This window comes from Pyrgilauda ruficollis, unplaced genomic scaffold (genome assembly GCF_017590135.1).
Source record: "Pyrgilauda ruficollis isolate IOZ18807 unplaced genomic scaffold, ASM1759013v1 scaffold27, whole genome shotgun sequence".
Classification (NCBI taxonomy): Eukaryota; Metazoa; Chordata; class Aves; order Passeriformes; family Passeridae; genus Pyrgilauda; species Pyrgilauda ruficollis.
The window spans coordinates 1,916,138-1,942,328 of NW_024524044.1; the positions used below are offsets into that span (position 1 = coordinate 1,916,138).

Genomic DNA, 26,191 nt, shown 5'->3' on the forward strand with positions numbered 1-26,191 from the left:
CATCTTCAGTTTCTAGCTTCATTTTAATTTGCAAGTAGAATTTGACTTGCTTGAACTTTCCACAATACTCTCATGTTTCACATTCCTTGCATTTTACTGCATGCAACTTTCCAGTGATTTTTAAGTAACAGAAACAATGATCTTGCTATAGTTATCTAATATTTTTATAATATTATTACATCACTGGATGCAAAATAATTAAATGATTCCTCCAAAGCACAATCTCAATGATAAAAACAGTTAAAGAAGAAATTGCCATATCACAAATCCCTCAAGACCCATGCCCATAAACAAGGGGGGGAATTGCTATTGTGTTACCTTATTATCAGTTACCTGCTGAAACAATCATGGGCAGAGGCTAGAATACAGCTAGGCAGAATCAAAAGAACAAATACTAAATAGTATTCACTTAAGAGTGTCTGAAGTCAAGGATGAAAGAGCTGAATTACTAGTGAGAGCAACCACCAGATCAGTCTCTGGTTCCTGGTGGGAAACAGGTTTAAAATAAGCAAAAAGTGATGGTTATTCAGGTGATAGACTTGTAGGGAAACAAAAAACAAAAACCAAAAAAAAAAAAAAAAACAAAACAAAAAAAAAAAAAAAAAAAAAACAAAAAAAAAAATATTTGCACCTAACCTAACACAAAAACAATCTAAAAACAAAACCCAAACACAAACCCCAACCTCTCCAAAGGATGTTATGAATGTAAGTAATGTAAAAGGATGAAAGGAAAGGATGGAGAAATTGTGGAAAAAAAGATCAGCTACAGGATATGAAAATGGCAATCATAAGGACTCAGGAAATCCCTTGAGTTGAAAACAGCTGGAGGCTGGGAGAGCATCAGGGGGTAATTACCATACTCACATGTGCATACTCAGCTTTTACAAAAATGCCATTTTTCCATCTTCCTTAACAGAAATTCTCACTCCAAAAACTGAGATTCTCTGTTTAAACTAAGTTAGGGCATGCTTTCGTGGCTCCACTTCCCATAAAAAAAATTCCAAATCCTCTATAAAGCATTCAAATATCAGCAAATTGCTGAATTGATCTATATTCCTTTAACTGATCTTTCTTATTTATGGTAACTATAATTACACATTTGATTATAAGAATATGCATCATTTTTCTGTGGGATCTTCACCAGTATACCAGACAGATGAAATCAACTACTTGTCACTGAGGTTACAAGCCATAAGTAGCACTGAAAGGCCAAGTCCTGCTGAATATCAGAATTCTGAGGTAGACTTTGGTGAGTACAAATGGTATCTCCAGCTAAACCATCTGCATGACTCAAATAATCTTACAGGTGCATGTGTACTGAGACTTTACAGTGTTACACTTCACCAAATGTGAGAAATCAACACATTAATAGGAAGGGCACGTTTCAAACAGAACAGTATATCAGATTTTAATTACTGGCTGAAAACATACCTACAGAATTAAATCTCTATCAGACAAGAGGGTTTAGACGAGATAAAGAAAGCCACACTAATTCCAGCCCATTTCTGTGCTGAGAAATACAGTGTCTCCTTCTCCAAGGAAGAGAAAACATCCAATGGCTGTTTTCAGCATGAAGTTTGGTGCATGAAAAAGTAACTGAAAACAATATCAAAAATTGTGCTCAGCTTTTGAAGTGACAAACCTACCTCTACCTATAATGATACTGAGTGGTATGAAAGATGTAGACCACTTGAAAGCATTTGTTTCAAAACAAAGGGCAGCTCATTTCTCCCTGCTCTGATGGAGCATTTCCATTCCCTGGCCCCTGTTATGACAGGTCACTTTCATCTTTCTGAATTTAAGGCATCCAGACTGTGAAATGAACATGCAGGAGCAACACCCAGTTAGTAAGATTCTTAGCCAGAGTCAAACCCCGTTGTCAATCAGCTTTGTGTAGGACTGTCAGTTTTCTGGGTAAGAAACAACTATCAAATAGTGAACCACACAGGTTTAAAATCATTCAACATTTTCTGTGAAGCTAAACCACCTAGATCTCCTTAGAAGTCAAAAAATACTTCATGTAGGTTATGAGCTGAGTCAAAGCTGCTTATCTTGGTAAAGCTACATTCTAGACACTATTTCAAGAAAAAAATGAAAAACATGTTACAACCAGCATAGGTAAGATCTCTTATGTACAACAACCGATTGTTTTACGTTGGGTGTGAGATGGTAAACAACAAAGAAGAAACAAAAAAAGTTTGTGTTGGTCCCTATGAGAGTGGGAAGTAATAAGCTGTTTCTTGGAAAAACAAAACTGTGAGGGTCAAAGACTGTATCTAGGGAAGCTGTTTATTCTTCTGACAATCATGCAACTGAATGTGTTGAAAAGGACTACATTCTGTAGTCCTAATTACAGAAGTGACCCAATAAACCCAACACTTTGGGACTTCCTAGTTCGCACCCCATGATTTCACCTTTTCACCAAAAGCAGGCTGACGAATTCCTACAAGAGCTTCTAATATTAAGTGAGGGTTAAAGCCATACGGAAACTGAAATTCCACAGAATTTAACAACAACAATGTCAAGCTGCAAGGGTGTGAATACAGACATAACATTTTGACGTAGCACAAGCTTTCAGTGCACATTCTGCATGGACAGCCACTCTGGCATGTGAATTTAATTGTAAATGAAAGGTGTTGAATTGAAATGTCTGAGTTGCTAAACAGAAATGTGTACAGCACAGCAATACCACTACCTGCCTCATCATATAGTCCTGCCAATACATTGCAGCTTTGAACTGGCAAAATTATCTTGAAAGCACTCTCCACGGGCTAGGACATAAAAAACCCCAAACCCCTCCTGTCCCAGCTGTAGGTGCTTATCAGGTACATTATAGCTCAAGAATTCTGACCTACAAAGAAGCAAAAGCTTCATGACTTCAATCCAGCTAGCAATGAATTGCGCAAGGGCAGAATGGGGGTGAGGGACAGACACCTGATCAGCATCAATTACATACAAAAGTCTAATATTAGGAACAGGAGGAAAGGCCAATTAAAGTCAAAAACAACCACAAGAAGACTGCTGGAGGATGCAGTTAATGGGGGTCAGCCTTCCTCAACCTGCCAACTATAAACTACAAATATTAAATAAGCAGTAAAGAGAAAAAAACCAGGAGTAATTTCCAGGCTGGAGATGACAATGTACACTCAGGGACCTATCATGCCCACTGCAGAGTTTTATTATGGGATGCCTCCCATAATAAAAGACTCCCTTTTCAGGAAGCCTCCCCTTGAAGGCTCCCTTTCCTTCATAGGTTGGAGGCTCCATCATCACTTCCAAGGACCTGTGTACAAGCACTGCTCTCCTGCTGCTCCTAAGTCAGACCTGTGTGTATGTAAACTGCCCCCAGCTCAGAGAGGCTTAACTGCACCCACTGAACCTCAGGTGACAGGAACAACACAGGTAATCACTAGTAAGGAGAAAGTCAGATCAGTACAAGCCTCAGGAGAGCCTTTGTATGAATGTATCGTTTCTACTGTTATTTTTATAGAATATTTGCACCTAACCTAAGCATCAAAACAACGATCTTTCGTCACAAAATTGTTTTTAAACTTATACTGACAAAGCTGTGAGTTGCAACCACAACATGTATATTATAACAAGACTTTTCTTGTATTTTAAGCATATTTAGAACTGCAGTCTCTTGTAGCATATTAATATGCAACAAGGAAGAGATCTTCAAGCAGAAGACAGCTGTCAAAGATCAAAGGTAGCATCTCTGTTAGAAACGAGAGTTTAGTTTGCCAGTTATCCTCAAAAAGCTTTCTAGTGAAATAAATTTCAATTTGATTGCTTGGTGGGGTAACAAAACACAGCATGACTGTATTTGAACAAGAATCTCTGATAGTTACTGCTGACAACAGCCACTAATTTAAAAATAAGTATACAGACCTCACTAGGAGCTTTTGTTTGGAACTGCTTTTCTGAAAGCCTTGCACAGAACTGCAGGACCTTTAGAATCATGAATTGCAAAAGAGCAAAAAACCTAATTTCATTTAAAGGAAGTTCCTGTTCATCTACCTCTACGTAAAATACAAGCTAATGAGATGCTTTATACTCTAAACATATCTTGAACGGCTCTTAAAAAAATTTCATTTGTAGGGACTGAAAATCTCTGGATGTGGCACAGACAAAATGGTATTAACCCAGAATGTAAATCTTGTGGGTGAAAACATTCTAGAGAAAAGATCCTTAGAATACTTTGTAGAATGGGAAAAGAGTTGTGTAGCAACTGCCAGTGGGAGGATATTTAAAAAAAAAAAAGCAAAGAAAAAATAAAAAGCAGCAGAAGGTGATTTTAACCTTTAACTTGAGGAGAGTACTAAAGAAGCTTAGAAAAGTTTTCCATCTTGCTAATCCCTTTCTGGCAGTTAAACTTTGATGATTTCATAGTCCAGCTTCCATGCAATGAGCTGGGACATCTTCAACTAGAGCAGGTTGCTCAGAGCCCTCTCCAATTCGTCCTTAAATGTTGCTAGGGACAGGACATCTACACTCTCTCTGGGCATCCTGTGTTGGCATTTCTACCCTTTTAAAAAAAATTGGTGCAATGTTTCCTTTTTTACAGTCACTGGGTACTCCATGTGACTGCCATGACTTTTCAAATATCATGGAGAGTGGCTCGGCAACTACATCAGCCCGCTCCCTCAGGACCCTGGGTTGCATCTTGCCAGGTCACACAGATTTAATTATGTTCAGATTCCTCAGGTGGTTACTGCTTTCCTACAGAGGGAGAAACTTTGCTCCCTTCAATCCTTGCCTTGAGATCCACAGATGTGAGAGGTTGAGGAGAGACTTACAGTGAAGACTGGGGCAAAAATATTGTTGGGTACCTCAGCCTTTTCTTTTCATCTGCTGAGACCAGTTTACCAGTCATGTTGATCACAAGGAGTACGCTTTTCTTTTCTTGCTGAAATACCTACAGAAGTTCTTATTTTTCTTTGCATTCCCTTGCTGATTTCAGCTCCATCTTTGCCTTAGCCTTCCTGACCCCATCACTACACAACTGAGCAACATCCCAGTATTCTTCCCAGCATACTCATTCATACTTTCACTGCTTCTGCATTTCCCTGTTGTCCTTTAGTTTGACCAGCATGTCTTCATGCAACTATTCTTTTCTCTTGCCTTCCCTTCCTGATTTCTTACATATTTAATAAAAAAATTCAAGTTAAGCAATCTAGGATCATTTGTGAAAATTGTAATACAGAAGAATGTTATCTGAGAGAAGGGCATTCTTAAGGGCAGCAGCTCAGGAAGACACACAGGCATGCTGCATTTGACAAAGAATTTCATCACTGTAGGAAATGAAATCCCATTACTGAAACAATTTTCTTTTTGTTTTGCACTTTAGAAGATACTGAAAGACTGACTGGCTGCTTATCAAGGAATATATTCAGCACTTTTAAAAAGGGGGGCCAAATCTCATTGACATGCTTGAAGCTGCCAGTGAACATGTTTGAATTTTAAAGACTGTGACAAGCACCAGTCAGGTGTCTGTTCAGTGCTTTTTCCCCACAGAGCATACCTTCATTTCTCCATCACTGAGGCAAAGAACAACCGAGCAAATTTTGCACACATTCACATATTTATAAGTAATATACACACATGACTCAAGAATGAGAAAATGTTTTATTCAGTGCTTAAATATATACTTACAAAGAAAAACTCAGACTGAGACCTTCTGGGTGACACTGGACCAAGAATTATTTGGGGCAGGTTGTGTGCCTGTATTTAAGTATATTATAGGGGATAGGTAGAAAAAATTAAGGCAATTTCTACTATTTATATACTAGCAGCTACTTTATATATTATGACTGGAATTCTTGCTTATATATGGGAAACTTAATTGAAACAACTCTGCATATGTTCGGATTTTGGGATCATTGGTCACTTTGGTCACATCACTGCCTTTTTATTGTTGGATTAATTAGACTTGGGCATTTAAATGAGAGTATAAACTGATTTTTTTAGTACTCTCCTCAGTTACCTGACTTTCATTTTTTAATAGAACATTATCTGCATTTTCAGCTTTACTGCAGAAACATTCAACAAGCTCTAAGACGCACCAGAAAACATCTGATTAAGCAAATGAAATGCCCTTTACAAGGAATTCTCAAACAAATACTTTCAGATTTCAAATGGACTGTACATTTGCCACATAATACCCAATTGTTCTGTGACTTTTTTCTCTTCCTTCTAACAATGAGATGTAAACCAAACTGTTTGAAACAAGTGAGGAATAAAAGACTGGCAAACTTTTTTCAACAGAAAACTTTGACCTGTTGACTTAGTCTAACTTCAAAATAAATAAAATATTTCCAACAGAATTTTGAAAGACTGTTTACTTTAATAGACCTAAAGCATTCATTTGTTAATCTGCCAGTATTCCTTAACCAGTTTATCAAAGAAAAACTTCCAAGCCATAACTATCATTGCATACACCTCCCACGCATCACTGCTACTTATTCCATACCCAGTAGAAAGCCAACTTATTCTTCAAATACCATAAACTGCAGAAGACCTTTTCCCCCATTCTTAATTTCCAGAGATTTTAAATCAAGGGAAATACAATTCAATTCTGGCTTGTCTTCCCTTTCCATAGTTTTCTTCTATTTTTTCCTTCCATTTGTAATGATCCAAAAAAATAAGACAGAGGAGATGGAAAGGAGAAGGAAAACAATACACAAGTTCCTTGCACTTGTCTTGTAACCAAATACATCATATCCTTCTTTTCTCCAGTGACTTGTAGAAATGTTAATTTCTTCAACAGCTAGGATTTTAAAAAGTATTAAAATAGGATTTGAAAAGCAGAGGCTATTCCCCCTAGAGTACTACAGTTTTGTGCAATGTCAAAATGCAGGGTGTGTCTTTACTCCACCATATTGCTCAAACATATTTCGTGTAACTAATATATCCAGTAGCAGAAGTGAAATTTAAACTGTTTGTACTTCACATAGTATAAAGAAAAGTTTGGAAAAATTCACTCCACTGCTCAAGGGAGAAAAATGTTGAAGTGTGTCAGACATAGATTTCTTCTCCTAGAATCAACAGCTCTTTACTAACTCCAAGCTCACTGACAGATACAGACACTTACCATGATGAGGACAACATATTCCATAGCTTCCTTTATATTTTTGCAGAATCTTTTTCATGCTTTGAAAGAATGACTGCCTCTAGTCAAAAATCACATAATTGATATTGAATGTTTATCACAAAGATAGCATTTTGTGAGACCGTTTGTATAAAAAGACAAAGATTCTATTTCTAGTTTTATTTTAAAAAGCTTCTGAAAATAGCAAGAAAGGTTGGTGAGTGTGTACTTGGACATGAAAAGACCTTTTAATAATCCAGATGAAAGAATGATTAGTACATTCATAGCTTTGAAGGACAGGATCTGATGAGATTTATCTGGACAGCAAAAGGACATCTAATGAAGTTAAAAGGTGACAAACATAAAGCAATGTAGATGTAATGGTAAAAAAATTCAGTTACTTTTCCTAAATTGAGCATATGAAAGCTTAACATAGGAAACTTAAAAGCATGGCAATATCCCGGGCACCTCGTTTTATCTGCGAAAAAAGCAGAAATTGCAAAAAAGAAAAAGACAATGTTGAAACAAAATGCAGCTTTTCATCTTGGACAAACAAGTTTGAAAGAATGAAAGTTCCTCTACAAAAATTAATAATGTAGATGCATGTAGAGTTTAGCAATGCTATTTGACAAATAGCAATGCTATTTGTCAAAATTTATCACAGAAATAGAAAGAGACCAAAAAATTCTGGGTTAAGTATTACAAGCCAAGACTTCTCCAGTCAGGACTGACTAGCCCAGCTCTAGACACCAGTACAGATACCACACTAAGCTTGTGTACAAGGTAAACACTGGTCAAGGTAGAACCATTGTAGGGATGCACCAATTCTTTAACCTCTTCTAATATCATATGAGTTTAGTAATTTGGATGGACAGGAAGAAATATTAACTCTTATCCTTAAATCAAAGCATGTGGTGATCAGCTAGCAGCAGCGGTAATGGCACCAGTTCAGATCCTAAGCTGAAAAAAGGATACCTAACTGATATCCACCTGAGAAAATCTTTTGAGATGTCAGCCAACAGGCCAATTCTTTACACACCAAAGTATATTTTATAGATAAAGGCATTTTGAGCTGCTGTCTCTAAGTCAGGGAGCCTTTCAAAATCAAATCCACAGAGCCTTTCAAAATCAAATCCATTGTTTTAAGTCAATCTTGTTATATTACTATAGATAAAGCTGCATAGAGGAAGTTTGTAGGTAAAATTCCTGGAAGGAAGACTTGGACCTCACTGAATTGCTTAGTGAAAAAAGTATTCTACAGGAAGACTATGAGATTATTTTAAGTTCTTATGTATCATACTGAATGGATTTTGTCTTTGAATGTACCAAGTAGTTAAGACAACAACTACCAGTAAACTACCAGTAATAGACTTAGCACTGTTAAGAACAGTATAGCTTAAATGAAGTAAAGCAGATGCAGTTCTGATCTGGAATGCACAACAAAGGAAGACATGCACCTATATGTATGCTTACCACACAAAAGTTTAGTCTATTTACAACTGGGAGGCAGAACAGGCATCTAGTGAAGTCAGTCAAGTCCTCATTTAGACAAACAGCTGTGCTAGGGTTTATTCCAATTCTAAAAACTCCAGGCAATACATATTAGTGATCAGGCTTATGTACAGAATTAGATATTTGGCACAATGGTGCCAAAGAACATGCACATTCACATATATAACACATGAGCATGAAGAGCACTGAAGGCATGCACTGATGCAGGTGCTCTAAGTCAAATTTGGAAAGAGATTCCATAATACTGAACCATACAAAATAGCAAAAAAAGCTGGTAAAAGTATGCATAGAAAAAGGTCTTGCACATTTCATTATCTATTATGTATGCAAATTTTACTTAGAGTGCTCCTCAAAAGTATACTACATTTGTAAATATCAAATGCTGAATTTTATATACTAAGTAATGATGTAGTTGTCAGGAAATGGTGAACACAGAAACTCAGTGTGCAAGCACAGGTGTCCTTCAGTGTTGTACCAAGCTTCCTGAGAATATTGGCTGTATAGCTGCAGACAACCACACTAGAATGCTGGAATAAAATTTACCAATGCTTGCATGGAGTCTGCCCTGAAATCCTGGTCAAACCTAGAAAATGCATATTGATTATCTTCACAAGTTGACACTTTCACTGCCTGCCCTTCTTTTGTTGGCTAGAATAAAGTGAGTTACCTATTTCACAGCCTTTTTGTATCACAGCCATCTACTTTTTTCCATCCATCTACTTCATTTCCTAAAACACTTGGAGTTCTTCATTGAGAAATTCCAAGGGTCCTGGATAATGTATTTTGTGGCTTCAGCCTGTCAAGCTGCACTGACACAAAAAGCATTACTCTATAAAAACATGCACTATTATTGTCAATTCTGGTTTGGCACATATACTGATCCCAGTTACTTTTCACAGCAAAACCTCCTCAGAGAAAAGGATTGGTATGACATAAAAGGAGGGTCAGAGAGAGTTTAAATATACCAGAATAGGAGAGAGACTTAAAATATGGCATTTCTAAGAGAGATACTGCAGTTTAGCAGCATGAAGCATTTCTTATTGAATAATTCAAGAGAGTCTTATTCACAACACTAACCTAAGTGCTAATTAGCCACAGCAACACCCTTTCAACAAAAATATTAAATAAGATCTAATTAATTACCATTTCTAGTGGCAAAAGATGAAGTTCTCTAATTTATCTGTGGGGAAAAAAACCCCCACTAGAAGATAAATAGAATGAAAGGAGAGCTTTAAATCAAAAAAAGCATTTCAAAGGCCAGGTTGCTGAGGGCATTTCAGGGCCTAGGGCATACTGCTCTGGTTAGTCCTTGAAACTCATCATTGCAAGACTGAGATGATTATTTCTCTTTAGGAGAAATCCCTTCTATGCCAGTAAACACAGAAGTTGTACATTATTTAAACTCATGCATGCATACAATTGGACTGAGAAAGCAGCATACCAGAACCCATATATTATTTTTGAACTAAAACAGTGACAAAGTGAACCTGCACAATCCTTTGAAACTGAGTCAAGAAACTCCTCCAGAAGCTGATTACACTGTACTCTGCTATAACATGTTTCTTGCAGTTTAGTACATCACATTATTTCTCAAGTGGAAAATGAAGGGATAAGAGATCTATTTATAGAACTTAGCAAATATGATAACACAGAGCAGCAGGTCACTAAATCATAGATAACTGGGGAAATTACTCCTAATGGGAGTTACAGTGTGCTCAGTAAAACTGCTTCCACTGCTATCTGCCAGACTATCTACAACACCATTTTATTCAAATTTCAAATCCAACAGTAAGACAACAAATAAAGCCTAGCTAATAAGCCACAAAATTTCAATTGAATGGCTTCCATTAGGCATATATACATAAACTAACTTCAATTTTAATGGCACCTGACTCATGCATTTCATTATTCTAAATACTGCAGTCATACCATTTTCATTGTAGTGCTGAAACTGTTTTATTAACTTGTGTTATGTGCATGTTTTAAGTGACCAGTAGTGCTGATCAAGGATGCAGAAGGACAGATGTTTAATTGGCAGTAAGCACACAAGAGTGAATTCTCAGTTGTCAAGTTTCAGGCAGAAGTTCAAGAGAAATACATGCCCACAGCTAAAGCTGATCCTCATTACTGAGTTTCAAATGCCTATTTAAGACCTCCTCTATTAGTGAAGTATGAAAGTTTATTTATTCTTGCCTCAGAACCCTAGTTTACTTCTGATTTAGGTCCACAGGAATGCAAAGACAGATTTTTATACGAAGAAGTTAGTCCCTATTAAAAATCTGAAAGTCATGAGGATGATTTACATTTGAGAAAGTCAAGACTATATGAGTGGACTCAGCTGTAACTAAGATGTGAGCTCCTCCCTGCAACATTTCTCAGCAACAACATAACACCATAATCATGCCAAACTGATCTGCTTGAAAGTGTGCTTTTCCTTTAAAGAGACATTTGCTTCCTAATTTTCACCAACCCACTGAACTTGTACAAAATTTCATTTCAGGGATGTACCTATAAATTGTTCTACCATCTTCTTCCCATATCTGCTTCTTCACAGTCACACTGGCACAATCTTTCCACCTTCCTTAGCATTGGTTTAAGTATTTGCCTATTTTGTCATATAATATACACAAAATGAACTCTCTACATCTATATTATAATCCATTTCCAGCCATTTCCACTATTGGAGTCACAAACCTCATGAAAGCAGAAGCTGTACAGTACCAGTGAAATTCTGTGAGTCTTTATTTAAAAAGCTACCACCTCCTATGAACAAAATGTTCTGCTGGTTATCTTTTTACCTGCATAGAGCTCAGCAGTCTTGCATTCAGTCATCTTCACTTCTATAAAGTGAGGTTCCATCTCTCAAAAATGGCTGCTATAGCCATAAGCTTTTTTGACACTGGCATAGCAACTATACAACATAATGTAATGGGACCACTGGGACACAGTTTTCTTCTATCTTTATGAAAAAATGGTAATATAAAAGTCTTGGGTACTGTTGGGTACTGTTTAAGAAGTTTCAGAATACATAATTCATTTGAAAATCACGTAATTTCTCATAAGTTATTTCTTTTACTGCTTATTAGGATAGTTTTCTCTTTAACTTACCAGGCATTATAATATTGGAAAAACCTAATTTCCTTGTTATGGATACTCCATGGGTAAATCTGGATGTATACTCCCTCCTAATTTGTTCTATGTCTCCATGAAGCAACTGAAGAGAAACTGCCAGGCCTGAAAATGAAGAGAAAAACAATGACAAATCACACATTCAAGATTATTATCAGTACTTCTTAAAAATGTTATATATTTGCAAGTATATATGCATTCTTGAGAACAGGAAATTCAGAGGAAGCCAACTCCCTTCAATTCTGAAGTGTATTTGTGAAGGGTATCAACATCAAAAAAACAGTAAAGACTTGAAAACCACTACCTATGAAAACATTTGCAAATTATTACTGATGTGCAACTGAACCACAATGATAAGAATGAAAATTATATCAGTAGGGATGGACTAATGTTTTAACTACAAAGAGAACTAGAAAGAGGTCAGTTTGGAGAAATTTAAATCAGAGTATTTGCTACCATTTTAATTTTTCACTTCCCTCAACACAATCCTGCCTTTATTGACTTGCAAGAAAAAGTGCACATGCAATGGTCCTGAGCTATGGGTGAAACACACAAGTCTCATCACAGTGCATCACTTTATATCACCTCAGAGTTATGCAATTTATTAATCCAAAATCTGAAGAAAAAAATTCTAGTAAGCTAATATAGCATAATCGGTATCCTTAGGAACAATAATTTCATAATGACTGAAATTACAATTTTTGTTCGACATTTATCAGATTTAATCAATCACACTCTTTCTTATGTTTGCATGAAGACATGCAAAATGCAAGGGTGGCTATATAATAATTTTCCAATTTTGATTCCTCTAGAACCAAGGAAGTATAACTTCTACTTTATCTGCAGTGTACATTTAAATTGGAAAGAGCATACTTCATTACAGTTGAGATTAACAAAAGCAACAGGCATGCCTTTTGGTTATTTTGAATATAATCCCTGAGGCAAGTGTCAGAATGATACAGCTTGTAAAGACTAATCTTGCCTGACCTTCAGCGTTACTACAGCATATCCTGTGTCAACATGCAGATCAAGGAGAAGATAAAAGCAAACTCTTTGTGTACACTCAACAACTGGAGACAAATAGACAACTTAGAAGAAGAGTCATCATGAACTTGAGATTAAGCTGGAGCAAATAAAATGTGCAACACGGACTGAACAACAAGGTCATCAGTCCTTTCAGCTTTGAAAGAAATTTTCCCTACAACCATATTACTGTTCAACTGAATAAATTTACTTGAAGTCTGGCAGTTCCTAAAATCAGGACTCAAACCTCTGTACTATGTACTGCCAGTCCAGGCTCCTGCAGATCAGATATATAATTACCATGACAACTTTTATATTTTTTCCCTTACCTACACTTACATTTTCTTATTTTGGCAACTCCGGAGAACGTGATACTCTGACCAAACTTTCCTTCTCATGAAAAACAGCTCGCCTACACATCTCCAACTGGGTACATAAACAAATCTTACAAGGAAAAGCATTCAGTGAAGTATTTTCTAGTTTAAGGACTGTGTTTAATGCCATAGATATTAATTATTTTGTAGGGGAATTTGTTCTATGGTTATACAGTGAACGACCTTTAGGAAGAAGTGACAATCATTATTTGGGCAGGTGAGAAAACAAACCACACCATGGCTAGCTGACAGTACAGAAGCTTGGTACAAAGTCATACAGGCAAAATTTAGGCTCTGTTAGAGCAGGTGAAAGGTTTTTCATTGCTGTATGGGAAGAGCTAGGCTGGGTATAGCTCCCTGATAAATATGGATATTTAGCCCACCCCCAATCTTGCTGCTTTTATATTTTAAGAAATTGTTATACATAGACATGTATAATCATGCCCTCAAATGCCCCCATTGCACTGTTTCCTTGGAAGCCTGAAAATCCCATTTGTTATTGTTACAGATCACATCAACCATTAATCAGATATTGTACACCACCTGGTGTAAAGTTATTGTGTTTTCTAAACAAAGGTTGAAGACTCCAAATTCCATTTTCTTTCAATACAAATTTCACAGATTCCCTTGAAGAATTTTATTTAACTTTAAAATCAGATGTCAAAAAAACCTCATCAATGGCTAAACAGTTTTAACTTGGAAAAAAAAAACCTATTTGTCAAGGATTTGAAGTACTTGCTCATGCAAGGCAAGAAAGATATGGAGGTCTATATTTCATGGCATTCATTGTTAGAAAATGAGGAGTCATCTTTATACGTCCAAAAGCATCAAGAAATCTCTCAGTGAACACACCTGAAACACAGGTTAGTCATTTTACCTATAGTTTAAATGCATCTTTAGAATATAAATGGCATGCATTCCCCAGCTTTTCAAAAAAATTAAGAACACTGGATTACAGATCGCAAATTTACTTAAAAATGTCATATGGTGTAAAGAGGCCAGTACTTAGGAAAGAGTGAAAGTCAACCAGAATGGAAACAAAGCAAGGATGCACAGAGAAGGAAATCTGAAGGACCTCCAATAATCAAGCCTTCAAGTTAACAGTCTTGCCACTGAAGGCTCAGCTGTCAAACAAAAAGGAATTGACAAGAAGTAGAACTGATAATTCCAGTGCAATACTAAAGTTGGGATCAATGAGAAAACACAATTCCCAGGTAAGCATTCAGATTAATCTGTCAAAGCTCCACTAATTTTTCAAGACACCCAGGTTACCCTTCATTAAGGACATAAAATCATAAGAGGCATACTGAGGTGTGATACCCACGTTACAGAACAGGTTGCCTGAATTCCCCACGATTTGTTACATTCAGGATATTGAGATGGGCAAAAGAAACGTACTGGATATCAAAGGGTTTCTCCTGGAACTGGTTTCACTCTGCTCTCAAGCTCACACTATTTGATGACCAATAATTGGCCACTGGTGAGCTGTTCACAGGCCTCTAGTATCATCCTATGCCAATACTTTCAAGGTGTGTTATGGTGATATGTCTTTACTCTTCTGTGTTCCATTTTAGTCTAGGGCTATAGCTAGTTAACTCTACACTGAGTAACTACATGTCATAGCTATTTGTTAAGTACAAAGCATACATACACCACACGACTGCACAATACTAAGCAAGAGCTATAATAAGGCATTATTATTTTAATTATTTTGTCATTAGATATATGACTTTTACAAGTCAGAACAAATCTCCTGTCAGAACAATGCAGGTTAAGACAAGTCTAGCCAGCCAAAGCCAGACTGGTAAAGAGGACCTTGTTGTCAGCTAAACACAAAGCCTGTGGCCCGTTGCAAGCCACAGCAATCCCATATCCATGGGTTTATAAAAATGCCATATGCTTGCTAAATAAAGTAGACACCCATCATGACTGAGGAACCACGCAAATGTAATAAAAATCATGGGGAAGAGGTACTTTAAAAAAGGTGGAATAATTCACATTTTGCAAGGGCCTAGAGTTTGTATGCTTATTATTAACTGAGCTTATTATTAACTGAATATCAACAAGTATTAACTAACATCATTTAAAACACACTGACACATCACATTCAGATTTTCAGAAGGGTGCAGATTCAGCTTAAGAGGGACTCCCTCAGGCATATTGCAAAACAAAGTAGATTGAAGAGGACCTCACAAGTTGAAACACATCACCCTTAAACCAAAAGAGAGAAGCTTTAAGTTAAATGTTAGTAAGAAATTCCTTATGGTGAGGGTGGTGAGTCACTGAAAAAAAGATGCCTAGAGAAATTGTGGATGTCCCATTCCTGGAAGTGTTCTAAGCCAGGTTAAACTGGGCTCTGGGCAACCTGATCTAGTGGGTTGCATCCCTGCCAACAGCAAGGGGACTGCACACAGCAAAATTATTAGTTTTAGAAAAAAATAGAGCATTGCATTTTGTGATGGGACAGCTGTTCACAGACAAAGCAAAATAGAGATTTGCAGCATGTCACCATACATTCCATCTGATTGTGGTTGATAGGACCACTACACCATTTATTACACCTGGGAGCCATCAAAAACTTCATAACTATACATTTTCCATTTCTAGAACATTAGGAGCTAAAACATAACAGCAAAAATGATTACCCATTCTCTGAAGGACTGGCACATTTTTTTTAATAAGGTATGTAGTCTAGCTTTGTCCCCTCAGAAAAAAAAGCTTTAATTACCTCCCCACTGATAATTAAAACCTCTTGTGTTACCTATTATTCTGTATTTACCCCAGTTTTGAAACTACTACAACAATATTCTGTAAGGAACTGCAAACAGATATGCTTTTATTTCTTTCGCAAGCACATGACATTCCTTACTATTAACTTGTACTAAATTTCAACACAAGACAGATTATTTTTATCATTCACATGAAAGACAATGCAGAAAATTGTCAATCTGCTGAATAAGCATCCCAGATTTTTGTTAGATTTGTCATTTTACCTTCAAACAGCTTTTGTACTGCATTATTGATTTCTGCACTTAGTTATAAGAAAAGGCATCTGTTCATTATGCTTATAGACCCTTTATTTGCATTTGAGCTTCTGGGGGCAGGGGAAATAATTTACAGTCAGCTTCTATCTACTGGCAGCAGAGAATCCAAGATCATATTAACAAGAAAATGCCCAGCAGCTGCTCAGAAAACTGATAGAAGAAAAAAAAAACAAACCTCAAACAGAATGTTACTCAGCACTGCTTGTATTTTAAGAAAAGCAATAAAATAAGGCACCTGTCCAAATAAAGCTGCCTAAAGGTGTTAAAGCTTTTTGAGGGCTTACAGGTGTTCCCATTTCCAGTAGTGTTTTAAGTGCAAAGGTAGAAAGGTAAAACCAGTAGGTTTGCACAAACAGATGGTTTACTGATTTAATGTGATCTGGGACAAACAGTTGTATAAATCTTGGCCACAAAAAACTCTATGTAGAAAATCCCACCAATGACAATCTGGGAATAGAGAGATAAAAAAAGGAGAGTTAGATTCAGTACTTGATGGCCTTTTTGAATTTTAATTCTGATTAATTTGAATTATCAAATACAACTCTGTACTCCTCTTTCACTCAGCTTTAAATTCCGGGGTTTAGCTCACTGAAAAAAGAATGCTTGAATGCCATTTCAACACTTTGACAGCTTTCTTGGAGCTCTTTTGTCAAGACTTTTGTCAGAAATGCCCTCAAGTGTATAAAGTAGGGATGTTTTTCTTCCTCAAATGGAACAGAAACCCTTAAATGCAAATGAGATTTAGCTGTCACAGGAAAACTGGCTTGGAATTTCTTTACAGGGTAGATGATAGAACCTCAAGTATTTCTTGCCAGACTTACCACAAGATGAAGGATAAAGGACCAAAAGGCTAAGTTACTATTATAAGCATCTAGTCTAACTACCATATAAAGAAAATAAAAATTTCAGAAATATTGTCTGCAGTTCTTGCTTTAGCAAGCCCACTGCTGCCCTTTTCTATTAACAAGTCACTGAGGATGCCAGCACCCACTTGCCCAGTACAGTGTTATACTGCAAAGGTAAACCATCTTGCACAAAACTTTTTTAAATTACATTTTTACAAACTAGATGGTTAGTTAAAATATTGTGGAGTGTGCAAAGTACACAACTCTGCAATTATAAGTGATTTATATTGCTTTTAATGCAGATAACAGACAAAAGCTTCCAAGGAAACACTTGTTGTTTTCTCCTTCATGAAGTGTAGTTCTTCATGCAAACAGAATTGCATTAGAAATTTAGCTATTTGCATTCCAGTTATGGGTCTTATTTCAAAGGAAACAGATGTACCTGAACAAAAGGTTAAAAATCAAATCCCCACCAACATAAGAACCTAGGTAACAATTGTAAAGAACTTATAAATATATTCTTTGAAGAAGTTAAAATCATGTGTATGTGTTCCATATTAATTATTTGAAATAGTGTTAAGACTTGGTATTCTTTTAGTAGATGAAATGAAGGAAGTCAACACAACCCAACGAATAGAACAAATTTTTGGAAAAAGCTTATAAAAACATAATGCAACTCCAAGACAGAAATATGAAGCAGCTATTGTTATTATGCAGCCTTAGCTAGGAATTTGTGGGTTTAAATTGAGTGCCACTTGAATCACTTACAGCAACAGTGTGTCCTGCAGGACCAGGGCAGTGTTTGTTCCCCTGTTCTTGGCATTGGTGAGGCCACACCTCAAATCCTGTGCTCAGGTTTGAGGTCTTCACCACAGGAAGCAAATTGAGGTGCTGAAGCGTGTCCAGAGTTGGTGAGGGGTCTTGGAACACAGTTTTTATTAAAAGAAGCTGGGGGAGCTGGGGTTCTTTAATCTGGAGGAAAGGAAGCTGAGGGGAAACCTCAGCCCTCTCTACAGCCACCAGAAAGGAGGCTGCAGTGAGGTGGGGTCCATCTCTACTCTCAAGTTACAAGTTGCATTGGAAAAGGCTGCCCAGAGAAGTGCTTGGCTCACTATCCCTGGAGTTATTTAAAAGACCCACTTGGCAGTGCTGGGTTAATGGACTCCAAGATCTTAAAGGCCTTTCTCAGTCTAAATGACTCTATAATTCTAGCATTGCAGTACTGACCTTGAACAAAAAGTCATAGTTTCTACTGAATAGAAGATCTCCCTGGCAGTATCACCATGGCACATTTTTCATTCTTCTCTGAAAACAAGTCTTTTAGCAACACTTAAGAGAACAACATGAATTTAACCTTAATACACCCCTATCTCTTCAGGGCCAAATTATCTTGGAACAACACTTCATGTGCAAAATTCTTTATATGGGTAATTTTTTGGCTTTAGCATTTTTTGAGAACAAAAAAAGAATGCCTTAATTCATTGTATACTTAGTGAAGCACATAAGAGCAGTATTCTTATTTTAAATGTATTTCAAACAGCAGCCTTCAGTGACAACTAATTCTTAAACACATCAAACTGGAATACACATAATCTCCTTGTCACAAAACGAAGATTAAAAATGATAGACTTATAAATTGTCCTAGAACTAGAGTAACTAAGCAAATGCACTTGCTGTTTAAATGTTAGTGATGTGAAGATAAAAAATACATTTCAAAGCAATGCTGACACCTGAGAACCTTGTTGATAAAATCCAAACATCAGAAATCTTTTCTGTGATTAATTATATGCCCAGGAGTTACCAAAAAGTTATGTACTTCATTCTGTTTTATCTTCTCTGTGAAGTTCATGTTATCATTCTCTTGCTATCATTCCTCCTCATTGCTCCCCAGTCATTGCTCCAGTGAATTCTCCACCGTAAGCCTATGCTTTCTTTTTGGCTAAAACTCATAGCTGTTCCTAGCAGGGAATGCACATTTAGTTTCCCATCTGAGATTTCTTGTGCTGGTTCACAGGAAAAAGCTCTCCTTGCAACATCTCTGAGTGTGGCAATGCTGTGAGCTGCTGGCGTAGTGTCATGCAAACACAGTCACGTTACTTCTGGTATCTAGAAAATACTTCATGTTACCACAGCTCTACTCCTTTATTTTAAAATTTTTTATTGTATTTTATATATATTTTAATTTAATACTATATACATTTTAGTAAAATAAAAATATATTTTAAATGTATATTCTAATATATATATAAATATATATATATTTTTTAATTAAAAAAAGATATTGTTTTATACGTATTGGCTTTGGGTTTTTTTTTATTGTAGACTTATACTGAGCTTGCAATTCCCTGCTGCATTTGATCTCCTGTAGCTCATCATTTCACAAGTGTGAATAAATGATGCTCCCTGATTAAGGGGCCTCTGCAGTTTCTCCCCTGCAAGGTAAAAAATTACTCTAACAGGCTTCCTTCCTGTTCCTTCCTTCAAACCAAGGAATTTGCAAACCAAAGCTTACTTTTTGTGAAAGAGGAAATGAAACAGACAAAGTATTTGTTCCCTTAAATGTCTCAGTGTTTGACAGTAACCATGGAGAAACTATATCATCAGTGTGCCAAGGGGCTGCTGAATGCAGGTAAACAGGCATGAGAAAGCCCCAAAGCACATATCACTCTTTGTAACCAGCTGTCTCCACTGGCATACCAGAACTTACATCTTGTCAGATGAGTTCATGCAGTGGGCTGCTCTACCTCATGTCTTTTCTGACCAACCCTTATATGACCACTGAGCCAGACTGAGACTTAGTGGCAAGTGACTGGTATACTGGGGGAAAAAAAGTCCCACATATGACATAAAAATAGTTCCCTAAACTGAAGCATGTTCTATGAAACTTACTTTAGATTGGCTGAATTAAAATTAAAATTATTTGCCTTTGAATGAGCAACCTCAATGAACTTCAAAAAAGTTTGATCTCGCTTTGAGGTGTGTTCCTCTTTCTGCTGGTGTTGGACCACATAATTTCCTGAGGACCTTTCCAGCCTAGCTTACTGTATGATCTCATGAATAACTTTCTTCCTTAAGATGACTGACTGTCCTTCCTCATGGTGATAGTGTCAGCAAACATCTGTCAGCACGTGGGTTTCAAGTTCACCATGCTTCAACCAAGGAATTCTACTTTCAAGCACTCACATCAATTAAAGTTAATGTATAATTAACAGTGCTCCCAGTGGAGTTGTAAAGTAAGTTTGTTATTGGTGCCACTGAATAAACCATGCTGCACTCAGTATAAATGCAATTGTGTTACATCACTCTTGTCTAGTTCATCAGAACATTCCAAGATAATGGCATGGGGAAAGACTTTCCCACTACATTAGTTATTTTCATGGACTCCACACAAGTTCAAAGCTACAGAGCAGCTAGAGGTGTTTATCATTTCTTACATCGGTAATTTAATCTCTAAAGGACATGAAAGGATTTTTACCTCCTTTGCTGTCACAACTGAAAAGCACATGTATCCCTTCCTCAGCTTCCAAGAATTACTGCATGAGGCACATGCAACTTTTCAAGACTTGTTATAAGGAAATCCTAATCAGTGTTTACAGAAAAGCTTACACTTGAGACTATTAGGAGCCTAAAGGGAAAAACAGAGTAAAACAATGTCTTGCATCCCCTTAAAAGTAAGTAATTCAGTCTTCATTTCATAGGAATGCAAAAAAAAAAGAAATTTGTAGTGCATTTCATCGACACTTAAATATGATTTTTATGAGGTAACTCACTGGGGAGAACATTCACATATATCATGAGATCCAGGCTCAAATCTCTCCTCTGAGAGATTGGTAAGAGGACATGAATATAGATCACACTTAAGAAAATTATGCACTACTCAGAAGGCTTTAGAGCCACTTCCACCTTCCCCATGGTATCATGAATATTTTCAGATCATATACAAAGTTGAATAGTTGCTGCAGGGAAGTTGGAGAAGCCAAGCAATTAGTATGATCATCTGGGACATGCAAGACTGACTGAAAATCCTTTTCCAAATCAGATCTCTGATTCTACAGATACAAAAATAGAAATGTGCTATTTTCCTCATAAAATTGATGCAATTAAGTGTGATATCTATGCAGAAATATTAGGTTTCCCACTGCTTTTTGCATTTTAAAACAAAGTAACCAGCTTCTGACTCAAAGAAAAAAATATTATACAAAAAATAGATTTTACAGCCAGCTGTGCTCCACATATGACTGAAATCTGGTTTGTGTAACAATGACATTCCAAAAATACCAGAAACTTCATGTAAGAAATAACAAAGCTACTAAATGCAGCAAAGGTTGTACAATTTGGCCTTTGCAATATTCATTTGATCTCTTACACCAGGCAACCAGGTGTTTTCCAGTAATGTGATACCTTACACCAGCTGCAAAGACCAGTGGTGAGCGGGAATTGCATCCACTGCCTGCTACTCCACTCTGTTAGACTGGAAATTCATACAGAAAACACATTCCAGTTCCCACTTCAGCAAAGGATACTAAATTAGCCATGAAGGTACATCCTTCCTTCCATTTCTGCACCCCTGAGAAGAGGAAAGGGGATGAACATCTGTGCCCTGCTCCTTTTGGGGCTTTATAAACAAATGACAGTCATTTGCCTTTATTTGATCCTTTTTAGACACAAGCTGAGAATTAGATGCAAGAGAATTCTGCACTTAAGAGCTGTCATGTGTTGAAGCAGGAAAGGTAAGTTTTTGGCAGTGGGGCATTGAGTGGCAAATAAAATGCTATAGTATGTCACTATGCATTTTACATGCAAGACACTCAAAGAACATTTTGAGTTCCTTTTTAGATTGCCACAAAAACTGGAAGATTTTTTTTTTTTCTTGAAGAACATTATGAACTATCTGATAAACTATTTTAGCAGGAGGACACAACAATTTGTGGGAACTGAAGCATGTAAAATCTCCTGACTTGAAAGAAACTGTACAGGAATATGAAGAGGGAACAAGCTTAGAGAACAGACAATAGTCTGAAGCATCTTTGCTGTTGTTTTTGTCATGCTTCCTTTCCAAGTCTTTTCTAAGTATTCAAGGTGATTTGGAAAGGGCAAGTGTGATATAAACCAAAAAAATCAAGTTTTCCTACATCTGGCTCATACCTACAACAGCTCCTAAGGGAGAGAAAAGACTCCTCTCTCCTGTAATGCAAGGTGTTATCCTTTTTTAACAACAACAAGGTGGCAGCCAAAGCTAATGAGGCTTCAGAACCAGACACAGAACACTATCACAGAAAAAGACAGCAAATGAAAAATAAAAAGTAGTGTAACAAAAATATTTTCCATGAGGTGTCAGCAGAAGTATCTGAACATATTGCAAAAAGCCCTGCAAGTGCTTTTTCAGGCTGCTATGGAGTCACAGGAGAATGAATTTCATGTGTGTGCTATAAATAACCTTCCAAAGTTTATCTTTCTCTTGCTCAGTGCTCGAAGTGACATTACTGCTCACTTCTTCTTTCTCTCTCCAACCTTCACATCCACTGCTGGAATTCTGTGCTGCTCTTCCCTCTTTGCCTCTCTTACCCTGATAATCCTTTTCAAAATGCAGCTAATCTTCCATTTGCTACCTTTAGTTTACAACCTCCTGCAACATGTAAAAAAATTCATGTGCCACGTCTTTCACATTGAATATTCACATAATTAAGAGTATTCAAATCACAGAGTAAGCACATATTATATGGACAGTCAGAACGACCAAGAATATGTTTTTCTTGATGAATGTGATTAACATATTTAAGAAGCCAAACATTAAACTTACTCAGTAATATAACCTATTCTCAGTACATTATTTTTATACTTATTGTCCAGTAAGACCAATTATATTCTAAACCTTAAATATATGTATATATTTGGCTAGATTCTATATGAGAAAATAATCAAATTAGAAATGGTTAAATGTATAACTTCAATCTTGATAAATGAGCTTTTATGTGCTTCTCGGTTATCCTCTTAAGACAGTTAAACATACATTTTCAAGATAAAAATTGTGCTTAAAATCAAGTAAAAGAAGCCTGCAATGTACAATACAGATAGTTAAAGAAGCAAGAAGTCTGCTACATGAAAGGCATTACTAATACAACATACTGGAACCTTGAAAATTAGATTTTTCTATGGTCATATTTCAACTAATTGACATTTCACAGGAAAAACCAACATTTGAATACAGGGACAATAGACTCATAAGCCCCCACTTCAGGTTTCATTTCAAGTTTGATGCCCCCTTTGAATGAGAGAATTCAGAAAAAGTTAGCAAATTGATATTAAAAAAAGAAAACAAAAAGTGGAAATCCAACATCTCCTGTGAGTCAAACCACCATCTCATAATAATAAAGGTCAGTTGTGTCCCATTCCTCAAGTCTCACACACAAATTTATCTCAGACAGTCCAGTAACAAACAGCTGACCGTGAGAACTATTGGTATGCTCTGAAATTATGACTCTGCATCTTGCTCAGCTGGAATGCAAAGCTACCAGCAGGAATGCAGAATGCACATTCATTTTTTTCTGAAGTGCAATATATAATTGTGGTTTTGGCCATGAGGGGTGAGTTCTGGATCCCTGTGGGCTTGTCTAGGTTGCTGTTCTATAGCAGCTACATCATGGACGGTGGGGAAGGAACTCTGGCTTCCAGGAAGGAGAGGTGGGGCTACAGGTCAAGAGAGAGCCTGGAGGGAGGGGAAACTCATCTACCATTGTTGATTGTTGTCCTAGGTGAGCATTTGCATGTGAATCACCCTCTTTTGTACACTTTTGTTAATAATATTGCTGCTGTTTCTGGGTTTTTTCTTATCTCATTGCTCTTTCCAGTAACTTGTTTTTATGTCACCTCAGGATCTCTGCCTTTTGCATATCCCACCAGAGGGGGCAGGAGAGTGGCTCGTGGTTTTCTTTTTAGTGTGAGTTCTGAACCGGGGAATACCATTCCTAAAACATGACACTAATGTCCATGGCAAATATTATATTCCTGGTGAAAATGCAAAACAGAAACCTCATGCTATATGGATCAATAATTTGATCAGCTCCAGAACTGAACTCCAGAAAACTGTAACCCATCAGTACAGAATAGAAGTTTATATTATATAGGTCCTTGAAAAAAATGTAGTGACATTTTTATTTTTAAAGGTGCACACAAACAGCAGTATTGTACATTTTCATCTGACTATATTTTTCTCTATGTGCAAAAATGTTTCCTTCATAGATATTAGTCTTTCTACAATAGAGCTACTTCATTTGCAAACTAAGAAACCCCTAAGAATACAAACAGAAAGGTGGCAAATTACTCACCTGCATTGGAGCCTGTCAAGTTGTAACGTGCATTCAGCTTTTTAATGATATTTTCATGGATCTGATACCAGTCACTCTCTGTGTTGCACCTAGAAAAAATATAACTTTCTTAATTCTGAAATGTGAACACAGCCATATCCAAGTTCATTTCTGTATAGATCTGTCCTTCAGGACTAACCCACACAGAAGTCTATCTTGTGTCACTCTAAAAAAAGACACAGGACTAAGAGCTGGTCTTAGTAAACAGAAAAATCTGTGCTATACACTTCAAAGTTACTTAAAAAGGTTGTTATCTTCAGGAGGCAGTCAATGAAAGAGCAAATTACATTTCAGTATACACTTAGAAAACAGCTGGTTTTCCATAAGGAAAACCTGACTGTGTTCTAATGATCAAAGTCTAGACTTGAGTTAGCCTGTGTATTAAATCTGATTTCTAGTGATAATTCTTCTTCCATTGTTTTTGTTATCTTAAAACAAACAGGCAAATTTTTTTAAAAACCCAAAATATATTAGGCAGACAAAACTAACAATTTGTTAACCAAGAGTGAACATTTATCTGACTTTAATGTTCTGGGAGTCTAAATAAGAGCCAGCCCACCTGCCCAGTGTTGCACTAAGCTGCTGTTCTGCAGCACTGATTCCAGCAGCTCTAATTCACCACAGATGGAGACAGAGGAAAGACACCCATGCCTTCAAGATTTGAGTGCTACCCCTGGGAAGGGCACAACTCTCTCATACATGTGCCAATACGTGTCCCAGGTATATGCAATTACACCAGACCACTGCACAAAACAGTTCTTACTATACTGTCCAAGATCAGCAGGAAATTGCATGCATTGAGTTGCTTGATACTAGAAAATTGAACTTTCTGCCAATTGCTATCAGCCAAAATCCACTATCTAATCAAGCACTCGCTTTTAAACCTACTTTTGATTTTTCATTCTCCAGCACTAACTGTCTTCTATATTTTTGTTATCCCCGTTATGTAGTTGCTTTATTTCACAAAAAGATACTCTGCCTGTTTTTTTTTTTTTTCTGTAGCTACAAAGTACTTCCACTAGATGCCTTGGTAGCACAAGGCACTTAAATAAGTCCAAAAATCACTTTATATTGCCATAACAAGAGAGCTCCAGAATAATGTGAAAAATGCTGATACATACACAAATAACTCAAAGGATGTGGCCTTTTCTATTATCCCACTTTATAAACACACCTGTAGTACTAGCCAAAATTTCCACACTGTGATAAAAAAAGGGGAAAAAAAGCCAGCTACTGTGCATTTTTGGAAAAGAAAGGAGCTAGAGCTATTTAGTCACACTGCATTTAACACCACTGATTCTGATGTAAATGGCTCTAAGGTACTTTAAAAAATAAGAAAAAAAATATTTCTTACATGTAGACTTTTAAGACAAGGTCATCCTTTGAATCTCCTGCCAGCAAATCTGCGATACTGAGGACTGCACAGCCAAAGGGCCGTCTATATTGGACATTGCAGGCATTTTTCTTTTCTCCAGCTCCCATTCGTCCTGCCAAACAAAACACATATTTGATGCATAATCCATGGAACTGTGTCTCTCCAAACCACAGAAGGGAGGCAGCAAGCAATCCAGCTCAGACAATGCCAAGTGTGCTCCCATTGGGAACCTACCTGGTCCATCTTTATGCTGCATTCAGACAGCAAAAGGTACAGCAAGTCCACTAAGTATGTGGTGATCTCAAATGGCCTCAGACCAGAGACTCTGCTCATCATCTCATGACCCTCACTCAGCAAACACCACTTTGCAACACCCAGTCATAGAATCCTCATGACACTATCAAATTAAATTTAGAGTTCAGACATGACAGAGTG

General features: G+C 36.9%; 1 protein-coding gene across 1 annotated transcript in view; it reads right to left on the reverse strand.

The window, feature by feature from the left end:
• DOCK4 (dedicator of cytokinesis 4) overlaps positions 1–26,191 on the reverse strand; it is a 222,738-nt gene that overhangs the window by 82,847 nt on the left and 113,700 nt on the right. The window contains exons 11-13 of the mRNA XM_041471554.1: positions 25,736–25,868; positions 24,343–24,431; positions 11,711–11,836 (exon numbers count right to left, since the gene is read on the reverse strand). Of these exons, the coding sequence (XP_041327488.1) occupies positions 11,711–11,836; positions 24,343–24,431; positions 25,736–25,868 (348 nt within the window). The remainder of the gene's footprint in view (positions 1–11,710; positions 11,837–24,342; positions 24,432–25,735; positions 25,869–26,191) is intronic.